This window comes from Pollicipes pollicipes, unplaced genomic scaffold, assembly GCF_011947565.3.
Source record: "Pollicipes pollicipes isolate AB1234 unplaced genomic scaffold, Ppol_2.1 Scaffold_7261;HRSCAF=8764_pilon_pilon_pilon, whole genome shotgun sequence".
NCBI classification, from domain to species: domain Eukaryota; kingdom Metazoa; phylum Arthropoda; class Thecostraca; order Pollicipedomorpha; family Pollicipedidae; genus Pollicipes; species Pollicipes pollicipes.
This window is the reverse complement of record NW_023597054.1, coordinates 59,976,674-59,988,473: the sequence shown is the minus strand read 5'-3', so window position 1 is coordinate 59,988,473 and position 11,800 is coordinate 59,976,674. Positions and strand designations below refer to the sequence as shown.

At 55.7% G+C, this 11,800-nt stretch overlaps 2 protein-coding genes across 2 annotated transcripts in view; both read left to right on the top strand.

The window, feature by feature from the left end:
- The window catches only part of LOC119111687 (uncharacterized), a 14,371-nt gene continuing 2,571 nt past the window's right edge, over window positions 1-11,800 (top strand). The window contains exons 1-4 of the mRNA XM_037235493.1: window positions 1-51; window positions 7,262-7,385; window positions 7,752-7,882; window positions 11,665-11,774. Coding sequence (XP_037091388.1) covers window positions 1-51; window positions 7,262-7,385; window positions 7,752-7,882; window positions 11,665-11,774 — 416 coding nt within the window. The remainder of the gene's footprint in view (window positions 52-7,261; window positions 7,386-7,751; window positions 7,883-11,664; window positions 11,775-11,800) is intronic.
- Iyd (Iodotyrosine deiodinase) lies at window positions 9,204-11,094 on the top strand. Its single transcript, XM_037236874.1, has one exon. The coding sequence runs from the start codon at window positions 9,543-9,545 to the stop codon at window positions 10,461-10,463; it is 921 nt and encodes a 306-aa protein (XP_037092769.1). The 5' UTR covers window positions 9,204-9,542; the 3' UTR covers window positions 10,464-11,094.

Here is an 11,800-nt window from a genome sequence, read left to right as displayed (position 1 = left end):
ATGCGTGCCCGCGCCGCTGCTGCCGCCGCCCTGCTCACCGCCTGCACCCTGGTGAGAGATGGGGAGACGGGCCGGCGGAGAGGGGTATGCGCGGGAGCCGGGCGGAGGGAGAGGGATACGTGCAGGAGCTGGGCGGAGGGAGAGGGGCACGTGCAGGAGCCGGGTCGACGGAGAAGGGCACGTGCAGGAGCCGGGCGGAGGGAGAGGGGCACGTGCAAGAGCCGGGCCAACGGAGAGGGACACGTGCAGGAGCCAGGGGGAGGGAGAGGGGCACGTGCAGGAGCCGGGCGGAAGGAGAGGGGCGCGTGCAGGAGCCGGGCGGAGGGAGAGGGGCACGTACAGGAGCCGGGTGTGTGGTGCCGGCGATAACCGTAGGGTGAGATCGTAGGCTAGTGAGTTGACATCCTATCCTGGTTGGTTGACATCCTAGCTGCACAATGACCTCCATGATTAGTGGGCTAGGATAGAACAAGGCGGGGGTCATCCCAGGGATGGGTGACTGACAAATGCCTGTTAAAGCGGACGCGTGCGGTGTGCAAGCACTTGCAAACCGACGTGAAAAGGCAGTATGGGGATACACCTCCAAACGGGTAACGTAAGCTACAGCGCAAGCATCCCGCAACAAGCGTCAATCCTAGTGATTCGCTTGGAGCGGTGACATTGTCGATCATGACACCTATCTCCGCACCGGTGTACATGCGCTAATCGCGTGCAGTGAAGACCCGACCCCATCCTCAAAGGGTAATGACCCCGGAAAGGGCCGCTGCCGGGCGGCTGCACTATGGCCGTTGACCAATATGCACGTGCATGCCCGCCCTGCAAAGTTCCGCAAGACGTGCCCAAGCTTATTACCTCGGCGGGGTGTTCCTGTCGCCCTGAAATTCGTAACTAATACATGTTGGGGACAAACGAGAGTGCGTAGCTTATTTATGTGGTGATCAGTACGCACGGGGGTCCAACGTAAAATACCACATGCCTATGAGCATGGTGTCATTTTTCCAATTACCGATCAACAACAACATGCACGGAAAATGGCAGATGATCGGCTCTAGGTCAGCACTGAGCTCATCGCTGTGGGCGATTCCGTAAATGTAGCTGAGCACCGGTTCCATACGCATCAAGGTCAAGTTCAGGCACGTACATCAATTTGCTCTTCGTTGAATGCATAATTAACGCCCATGTGCCGAGCATGGATGCACTAGGTGGAACAGATGGGCCTCCACTTCTTCGTGTGTGCAGATGCCGACGTAAATGTGAATTGTTTTACCACCGAGGACAGTGAGGACTAGCCGTGCCCAAACGTGCAGTTTAACACAAGGTGTAGCAAACGAAATTGTATTTTGCGTGCGTTTTCATTCAATGCAACCACGTAATCGCAATTCTGATTTTTCCAACCTTGCGGTGTCTTTTAACGGTTTACGTCTCCTAAGTTTCCTACGCTCCGCGCGTAAGTACAAACATGTGTACTGATTATTCCATTTCCGGCTGCATTGCCAGTGCTAGAGCTAACCTAAATCGGCACTTAAGGCACCGAGCAAAGTTCGTTCAGACTTGCACCTGAATCCCAGCCATACCAACAAACATCTACCGGTCATTGGTCGCCAGACTTCATGCATTTTACGAGGCGACCAACCGCACGAGGCCCCACGTGGCCTAGTTCGCGCTGACTGATAGCGCGAAGGCCGCTGGTAGCTTTCAGCTCGTCATTCCCGACCCGCAGCCGCGTGGCGTGGACCGCGGCCGTTCAGGAGCGTCGCTCTGAACACACCGTGCCCGTCGGCGCACCATTCTCGGAGCGGCGCCCGGTGGTCTCTCCGCCTCTCCGTCGGCCTCCCGGCGGCCCCGCTCGTCAGCGGCCCCGCGCGCACGGCGGCGGCGGCGGCGGTCACGGCGCGGCGCAGGCCGTTCACCCCTGCCGTCGACGCGCCCGTCTCAATGTCAAGGCTGGCCGGCGGCGCCCGTAACCGGGACCGTTGCCCGCCCGCCGACGCCCGCCTGCGGCCCGAGGAGTCTGCCGCCCGCCGCGCTGCCCGCCTGCCTGCCGTCGGACGCGCTGCCCGGCTGCCCTGCCCTCGGACGCGATTTGTGCTCGGCCCGCCGGACAATTAGCTTTTTACCGGCGCTTTTAGACACGTGGGAATGGGAAATAGACGCTAATGGAAGCGTGGCAGGTGACTCGAAAAGCTGTATCCCAGGTCATCCAAGGCGCGTCGGTCAGAACGATGCAGTAGACAGGCGAGTGCTACGCTCAGAACAAAAGACAACTCGCTGTTAGATGCATACTTTACTTTTTGACCAGTCGCTGGGAATCGTCGTTGATATCACTGCTCTCCTTACAACTAAACTTACGCTTACAACTCAACAGCAAGTTTAACACGCTTCGTGTTACTTCTTTCAGTTTTTTTCGACTGTGTAGTGAACGCCACTCCGAGGTTCTGATATCGTGAGACTACACGCATGTGGGTGTGTTCTTGCACGCTTTTCAGCTTCATTACAGTTCGCGTGAGCTGGGTGTCCTATGTAATGGGGCTTGCCTTGACATTCAACGCGACAGCAACAATAGCCGTGTTACCATCGGGTGTTTTGCCGCCCTTGCGTGCCACCATAATGCTGTCACCATGTTAACACGAGCCTTAAACAATAGTTTGTGGACAAGCATGCGCTTGCAGGGCAAGAACTGAGAGCTCGTGGGATTTCGCCGCTTGCCTAGGTATCTTCTTGTGCAAAGGGCACCGAAGTCGTGGAAACACACGACGATGGATGTCTTGACGCGGAGTGCTGGAATCGAACAATAATTGAGAAATGGGTTCACTGAATTTGGAGCATATGACGTACGTTCAAACCGTGGTCAAAATCATTGCAATTCATGGTGGATGCAGGAAAAGAGGCTAAAAGAGTACGGTGCCATCATCCAGATTTGCAATTGCGCAAAATGTCCACTGAGAAGTCGGAATGTCTCCTCCCGATCCCTTGCCATCGATCAGTCTTGACGCCATGATTCTGCTTGTGTGACACCGCTCAAACGGAAACAGGCTTAACTTGCTGATTAAGGTTGGATCAAACACAGCTAGCAATGCACTTAATGTGTGCAGCTGAGTCCTGTCCGCGAGAACATTTTTCATTTCATAGTTGGAACTGGAGACAACCGTGTGTCAGTGCACTGTGGACATGGAGCGCATTGCTGGGTGCGCGAATACCATGCTAAATGTTTAATGTCGAATGCATGCCGTGTAAATAGGATAGCGCCTAAAGGAATTCCTCTCTGTTGCATGCAGGTGCGGCTTGGTGCTTTTACGATGCTAAAAACATTGCAGAGCTTGGTACCTGCAACAGATTAAATTGTTACGTGAATTATGCATGAACGAGACACATTAACATCCGATATAAGCTTTGGACGCCCACCGGTCCAGCGCATGAACCACCAACGCAACGCTGAAAAAGCTTGGCGCCGGGTTCCAGCGCGGCCGACAGCTTTCAATGCCCTAAAAGCGGAAAAGCGCCAGAAAAGGGCGACAGTTTTAACACGCGCCTGGGAGGCCGGCTGAATACCATTCGCTCGGGTGGGGGGCAATTTGACCCTCTCCGCTGAGATCTCGGGAACTCAGAAGCTAGAGAAACCAAATATACAGGGTGTGTTGACCTGTTCGTGAACTCACTTAGGTCAAAGTTTGAGGTTTCTAAGTCATGACCTTCGCGTCAAATAAGGTTAAATAAGGTGTAACGTGTAAAGTAGGTCAAATTCCACGTTGGTCTCCAAAGTGCCCCCAGAACTTAGATAAGCGATTCCAAGCAAAAGGTCACATGCTCATTTAAAGTCAGTGACCTTTTTCGACCTTTTGAAGGTCATGATGACCAAAAATCATGCAAGACTGCCTTGAGCTTTGCATTTGAATATGCAACAAAGATTACGCTGGTAAAATGTTGACCTGGGTCATTTTAGGTCAATAACCTATTCTGACCCCTAAGAAGTCCATGGAAGATGAATAATGCGGTTCCTGTAGTCAATAAATTTGAAGTGACCACCAGAAGCTATCCCATATAGCAAGCCATAGAGTAATAAAACAGGCTGGTTTTGACCTTGATCTGACCTTTATATCTGGCCTTAGGTCAACGCAATTTGCTCCTTCAGTATTTGTGTTGCCTAAGAAAGCGTCTCAGAGATGTATGGCTTCGTCTAACACTCCGTTGTTGCATCAGATTGAACGATTCCCTAGAAATTGACTTCGCTAGAACCACGGCCTGACTTTGACTTGCCATAGGTCAACGACCTTACGAGGTACATCTAAATGTTTGATGCCAAGTGATCTGCTATTCAATTGTCTACGGCAATGGAACATTTGGCGTGGCTACGCCGCGCCGTTCGAAATCCATTCTGGAAAAAACCTTCTGGGGGGTCAATTTGGCCCCCATCCGAGCGCGTGTTAAAAGAGGCAAGCTCGTTGGCTCTGCCAAAGCCCGGAAACGCCCGTCCAAATACCGCCCTAGTACCGTCAACACCGCCCAAGTACCGCCAATACCGCCCCAGTACCGTCAACGCCGTCGTGGTAACGGTGGTAAACCGGCCGTCTCTGCCGCGCTGCGGAAGTGGTGATCACCATGAGATCATCCATGAGACACGCCGGGCTGTAGATCTCAGCGGTCGAGTGAGGCGCTGAGCGCATGCATATGAGGGCATAGCGAGCGAGGCTTTATTATGTGCAAGACACGCCATGCGCAGCAGCGTCATCAGCCTCGCTGCACGGGCCAAGATCGTCGCTGGAGAAATGTTTCAGCCGTCCACCTAACCACACAAAAACCTGTCACTAAAACTCACGCAAGAAGAACTAACATGTGTATGGCATTTCAAACAGCTAAAACATAACCGAACGATCGTGTTTGAAGGAGTTTTTTTTGTTTTTTAGCGAAGCATGATCTAAAAAAGCATGAACGATCGAATCATTCATCTGAGCAGTGTTTGCAACCATAGCTACCTGGCAACACTCACTAGAATAGTGGGGACGAAAGTTTTGTAGTCAGTATGCTCTTGAATGTCCCATTCCTTCTCCTGTACGAGCTCCAAATCTAGTGAATAATTTGCATGCAGTTTCATCCTAATTTACCAAACTTTGCGTATGTTGCATTGATAGCTGTTTGCAATCGTCCCAACAGCTTGCGCTTGCAACAGGAAAGCTCAGTCGGACAAAGCATCCCACATCGAATGACGGTACCAGTGATAAATATCTAACATCAAACACCTATCGCTGGCATGTCCACAATGCGCGAAAGCGTGAATTGGTGCGTGTCGCAACCCACAATGTTTCGCGGACAGGCTGCATTCAGCGATTGCGCAACTGTAGGTTCAACCGCACGTCCAGGGCTGGTTTGATCGCGACGCACGTGCGGCGATCGGACGAGCAGATATCGCCGAGCGGCATGTCTGTGACGTCACTAGTTGTTCTCGGGTCGAGAATGACCAAGCACTGAAGGTCAGAGTAACAAAAACGGCGGGCTGTACAATAATCTTGCGCACCGTTGGGTCGCAATGGGTACAGGCTAATAATAACCAGCCACCACTGCTTATGCTGGAGTCAGACACGGTATTCTTACAGACGTGTTAAGATCTGCTTCCAACAAAGACCCGGGCCCTTACCGGCCAAGCTTGTCCTCCTACTTCGGCAGTGTGCCGACTGCCTGAGGGACTGTCTCGGCAGCGACAGTCTGGCATGCCGAGGCTGTCTCGACAGTGACAGTCCGACAGCTCGAGAGTGCCCCGACCGTTTCCGTGCTTGAAAATCCCCGTCCCCGCACCAAGACAGAATGGATGCATGGTACACGCAACACAAACGATGAGCTTGGGGTGTGTTTAGATCCGGCTCTCGCTACACCTATCTCCTCGGCGACCGGAAAGCTGGTCATGAGCGTGATCAAAACAGTGCGATCAGTGATTCAGGGTTTGAGAGCGAGGGATGTCAGTTACGCTGTAAAAGTTATGATTATCCGTCCGGACCCGTAGGATGTGCGTTTACCTCTGCCCACGCTGTGTCTCACCATAGCCAATAAGCTCGCACGCGTAGTGATGACAGCATGTCTGCGTCCACTCCCTTTAAGTGGCTCCAGCTTTCGGAGCCTCACCTTTCCCCAGCGTTGTTGTGCATCTCACTGCTCCTTGGCTCAGCGAAAGCGCACCTCGTTCTATCTCTGCCTATGCTACGCGTGCTATTCTGTGTCAGTGTCACCAAGACGCCAACGCTGCTTAAGCTGACGTTAGCTTCACTAGCCTGTCGGCATCAAGCACATCAAAACCTCCACCACAGCTCCCTGTGCAGTTGGTGTTCAGTCTCGGCTCGGCACCGCCGGCCAGCACCCGTCACCAGTTGTTCAGATCCGTTCTTCTGCAGACACGCCGGGCTTTCCGAATTGTATTCAAACGCACAACCGCGCCGGGCTTAATATTCACACGGCTTCTCCTGCTCCCCTCTCTGAAACCCACATCGGGTCCCAGGTGCATACCTCCGCCCACACATCCGCACCCCCCGCATCGTCTTCGCGACGCCCCGCTCAATCGACGGGCTTGTGGAACAAATAAACAAACCTTTGTGTGCCCTCACCACACCACTTCATACAACCCAATGGCCGCACACAAAACTCACGCGGCGACCCGCTGCGCTATTCACCGGCTGTTTGCCTTTTACTCCGCCACACATGCGCTATGTGTCCCGCCCTTCTTTCCACGGCATTCCATGGCCGCTCTGCTTACGCCACACCCTTGCTCCACTCGGCGGGTGCAGGTGCCCCGCCCAGCCCACATTCTGTTCTCTTCCGGTGCCGATGTGACCTGACCCCGCCTCCTCTGTCCCTGACCAGGTGAGGCAGGTGAGCGACCAGCTGCTGTTAAGTTGTCCTCCGGTGCCGGTGTGACCTGATCCAGTCTCCTCTGTCTCTGACCAGGTGCGGTAAACGAGCGCCCAGCCGGCACTAAGGTCTCCTTTGGTGCCGATGTGACCTAGCCCCGCTTCCTCTGCCCCTGACCAGGTGCGGGGGACGAGCACCCAGCCGCCGCCAAGGTCTCCTTTGGTGCCAGCGTTATCTGACCTCGTCTTCTGTGTCTCTGACCAGGTGCGGGGGACGAGCACCCAGCCGCCGCTAAGGTCTCCTTTGGTGCCAGCGTTATCTGACCTCGTCTTCTGTGTCTCTGACCAGGTGGGGGACGAGCACCCAGCCGCCGCTAAGGTCTCCTTTGGTGCCAGCGTTATCTGACCTCGTCTTCTGTGTCTCTGACCAGGTGCGGGAGGCGAGTGGTCACGGCCGTCTGATGGACCCCCCGGCCAGGAACTCGCTCTGGCGGTTTGGCTTCCCGGGCAGCGTGAACTACAACGACAACGAGCTGTACTGCGGCGGCTTCGTCGGTCAGTGTTGGCAGCAAGTCATGGAGAACACCTCACCACACGGACATCTCAAAATGGGGCCTAATATTGCACGTGCCAAAGCGCATGCGATGCACATTTTTAACGCAGTTGGTTCGTGTAACACTACCTGCGCGTAATGTCGAGGTGAAAAGACCAACTGTCCGCTCTGACAAAACATATTATACATTGTCGTATTGCCAACCAACTGGATGCCAAGAGAACTCAGTCATTTTTGTGTAAAAACTGCACCTCACCAGTGAAGCATCACCCAAGAAGAACTCGCCGTTGTTGTGCCAGTGTAAGTGGCCCTTTACCGCGACGCTGGAGCGTGCAGCTGACGCCTGTGTTTGCGCGGCTGTGCCACAGTCCAGTACGAGCAGAACGGGGGCAAGTGCGGCGTCTGTGGCGACAACTACGCGCAGTCGGAGCCGAGACCACACGAGGCTGGTGGAGAGTTCGCCAAGGGCGTCATCACCAAACGTTACGCCCCGGGACAGGTCAGTCGCCAGACGCTGATTCCCGGGACAGGTTAGTCATCACACGCCAATTCTCCGGCACAGGCCAGTCATCAGACGCTAATTCCCCTGACAAGTCAGTTACCACACGCTAATTCCCGGGACAGGTCTGTCACCACATGCTAATCCCTAGGACAAGTCAGTCATCACACGCTAATTCCCCCGGACAGGTCTGTCATCACATGCTAATCCCTAGGACAAGTCATCACCGCTATTCGGACAGGTCTGTCATCACATGCTAATCCCTAGGACAAGTCAGTCATCACACGCTAATTCCCCCGGACAGGTCTGTCATCACATGCTAATCCCTAGGACAAGTCAGTCATCACACGCTAATTCCCCTGACAAGTCAGTCACCACACGACAATTCCCCGGGACAAGTCAGTCATCACACGCTAATTCCCCGGGACAGGTCACTCACCAGACGCCAATTCCCCGGTACAGGTCAGTCGCCAGACACTAATTCCCCGGGACAGGTCTGTCACCAGACACTAATTCCCTGGGACAGGTCAGTCACCAGACACTAATTCCCCGAGACAGGTACCCAATTCCCCGAGACAGGTCAGCCACCAGACCTTACTCCGTGGAACAGTTCAGTTATTATGCCCCCCCCCCCCCCCCCCCCCCCCTGTAGAATGCCAGTTGCCATCAGTAGCTAGCTGCTACCAATAATATAACATACCGAATGCACGTGCTGGGGCCAGAGATAGAGCGTCCTGAATCACCTCAGTGAATGATGCAGCTGGCGATTCAGGGTCATGTGCTTTGCCGGAGCATAAACAATCCGTCTGGCCCCGGATACATAACCCCTTCATCGCGCTGGGATGGCGAGGGGCGCTGTCATTCGGTTGGAGGGCAACAGACACAACACAGCCCAGATGCTCAAAGATGCAAGGGCAAATCAAAGCAGTAGCGCAGGAGGTAGCTTACATGTGACCTCTCCGTTCGAACCACAGCATTAGCGTGGTCAACATGGCATGAAGAGAAGCCATTGACAGTAGGTACGGACTCACTATTGATCCAGAAAGAGGCACTGGATGAACCCGTATGTAGGCCAACTCATAATCGACTGGGTGGACCGAATGGAAACCAAAAAAAACGAGCAGTTTTCTTCGGAGCCCACGAAGCGTCCTCATCCAACAACTCAAATGAAAGTCATCCAATCCTCCTCCGGACGTCTGGACCCGCCTCTGCGCGTGGCGTTGGGTGATAGGCCGCTGGCCCCACTTCTCGTCTCCCTCGATCCGGGCCTGGCCGGGCTGCGCGCGCAATCTGTGCCACTTTCCCTGGCGGGGCTCCCGAGGCATCGGTTAGAGGCTGTTGGCGTAATTGAGAGCGAACAGGCGCCGTCTGTGTGAGAGGGCAGTCGGGACCATCTGCGGGCGTTGGGCAGGTGGCGTGTCGGTGGGCTCGTGCCGGAATCCTGGGCGCCCCGTCTCCGCCGGTACCTGGCTGATCCGGACCGCGCGCCAGCTCGCCAAACACGCATTTGAACGTGTGTGACGGGAAGCGCCTCTGAGCCGACCCCAGGAGAGAGCATCTGGACCCAGCTCGGCCAGCGCTGGGCCGAGAGCCGTCCCATCGAACTGCACCAGGACGTAGTCAGACGCTAGAGCGCCACCGCCGCGGCCATCCCCAAACCATGGCCGGCGTGCTGCAGACGTACCTTCCGTTTCTGGCGGCGAACTGGCAGCTGGTGCTGATGGCACTGCTGGCCGCCGCCGTTCTCCACTTGCTGCTGGAACGATGTCGCACCGCCTCCATCCCCGTCCCCGCCCCTCCCGCCGCCGTCGCCGCCGCCGCCGCCGCTGCCACCATCACCACCGCCGCCACCGCCGCCACTCCCTGGCGCGACGAAGTGGCCCCTGAGGACGACGATTTGACGCCGCCGCCGGACGTGCTGTTGCCGCGGGTGCCATTCAGCATGGAGTCGATCTCGCCGGAGGAGATGGTGCGCCGCTCGGAGCAGTTCTACAAGCAGATGAACGGTCGCCGTTCGGTGCGCGCCTTCAGCAGGGCGCCGGTGCCGCGTCAGGCCGTGGAGAGCGCCATCCGCGCCGCCGGCACGGCCCCCAGCGGCGCGCACACAGAGCCCTGGACCTTCGTGCTGGTCGAGTCGCCCGAGGTGAAGGCGGCCGTGCGTCGGATAGTCGAGGATGAGGAGGAGGTCAACTACCGCAAGCGGATGGGCCAGAAGTGGGTGGATGACCTGGCGCCGCTGGGCACCACCTGGCTGAAGGAGTATTTGACGGACGCGCCGTTCCTGATCCTCGTATTCAGGCACGCGTACGGCGTGGACGAGCAGGGCCAGCGCTTCACCACCTACTACAATGAGATCAGCTGCAACCTGGCGTGCGGCGTGCTGCTGGCAGCGCTGCACCAGGCCGGCCTAGCCACACTCACGAGCACGCCGCTCAACTGCGGCCCCCGTCTGCGCCAGCTGCTGGAGCGGCCCGCCAACGAGAAGCTGGTGCTGCTGCTGCCCGTCGGCCGGCCGGCAGACGACTGCACGGTTCCCGACCTCACCAGGAGGCCGCTGGAGCGTATCATGGTCGTCCTCTGAGCCGACGGCCGGCCTCAGACCGACCGTGTGGAGGTGCCTGCGCTTACGGCGCGGCGCGAGGCCGGTGCACCGCAAACCCAGCTCAACAGCGCGTTCTTGCGGCGCAGGCAGGAAGCGGCAGGAAGCCGGCAGCGCCTGCGGCTGGGTCCCGGAGGGCGGGAGTGCAGCCCATGGCGCGGCGATCCGCCTACAAACTTGTCCCGGAGCCTGGAAATTCGCTGGAGCGGGCGTAGTGGAGCCTATGGTGCTAATATTTACATTACATGTCGCAGAGCGCGGGCTGGTCGGCGCTTTGACAGATGGTGGGCTCTTTTCACTACGCGAGGGGGGGGGGGGTTCCCGTAGCTCGGGTGGCTAGCGTGTGTTGGTTGCTCGGACTAATCCGTTAATCGCAGAGGCATATCATATCATATATGATAACGTAAACGTCACACGAGGTGCTAGTAGCGGGATGACTTACATCGCCGACGTGTGCGGATCAGTATTAGGCAGTGGGAACGCTAGAAGGCAAAGTTCAATCGCATATTACGCAAAGACAAGGTCAAGCGGACAGATATAAAGCGACTATCTTGGCCCACTTGGGTTTGTACGTAACGTTACCTCTATACGAAAATAAAAAGGATTTAACAAACAGCGACTTTTATTTTAAGGAGTCTTCGCATGGAGGCTACAAACGATGAATGCATTCGCTTCGGAAGGCAATGTTCCCAAAAGTCTTGGATCACTAAAAATCAAACGCTGTGAGAGCACATGGGATCGCGAACCAGGACGATCGCAGTAGAACTCTCCCATTAACATTGCCCTGACGACACCGGTGGCCTTGCGTGACGGACCTTTGCTCAGTGGATCGCATCGGTCACGTGACGCTCGGCATCAAATCGCGGCGTTAGCGATTTGTAGTCATCGGGGCTGTACATTGAATTAATTTTGGCGGGTTTGGTTCGATTACTTCACACTGCAAACTCATTTAATTGTCTCGTGTTGTTGCAAATGGCTTCTCTCAAATGCAAGCTTCTTGAAATTCGGGACGTGCTTTTGAAGTTCGGTCCCGAAGCCATATTTGTACATCCAATGCGCACGTGAGCACTTCCCGGCAGATCTTGCGGTCGTTGGCGAGATTTTTTAGGGGAAAGAAGACGCGGTTAATCGTGAGACTTCACGCAGGCACACCGAAATGTTAACACGCGCTGCACTGTTTCAGATCATTGACATAGAAGTGGAGTTGACGGCCAACCACAAGGGAAACTTCGTGATCCGCCTCTGTCCGCACAACAACGACAAGAAGACCGTGACGCAGGAGTGCCTCAACAAGTGAGCACAAGCACCCTGCTCGGAGC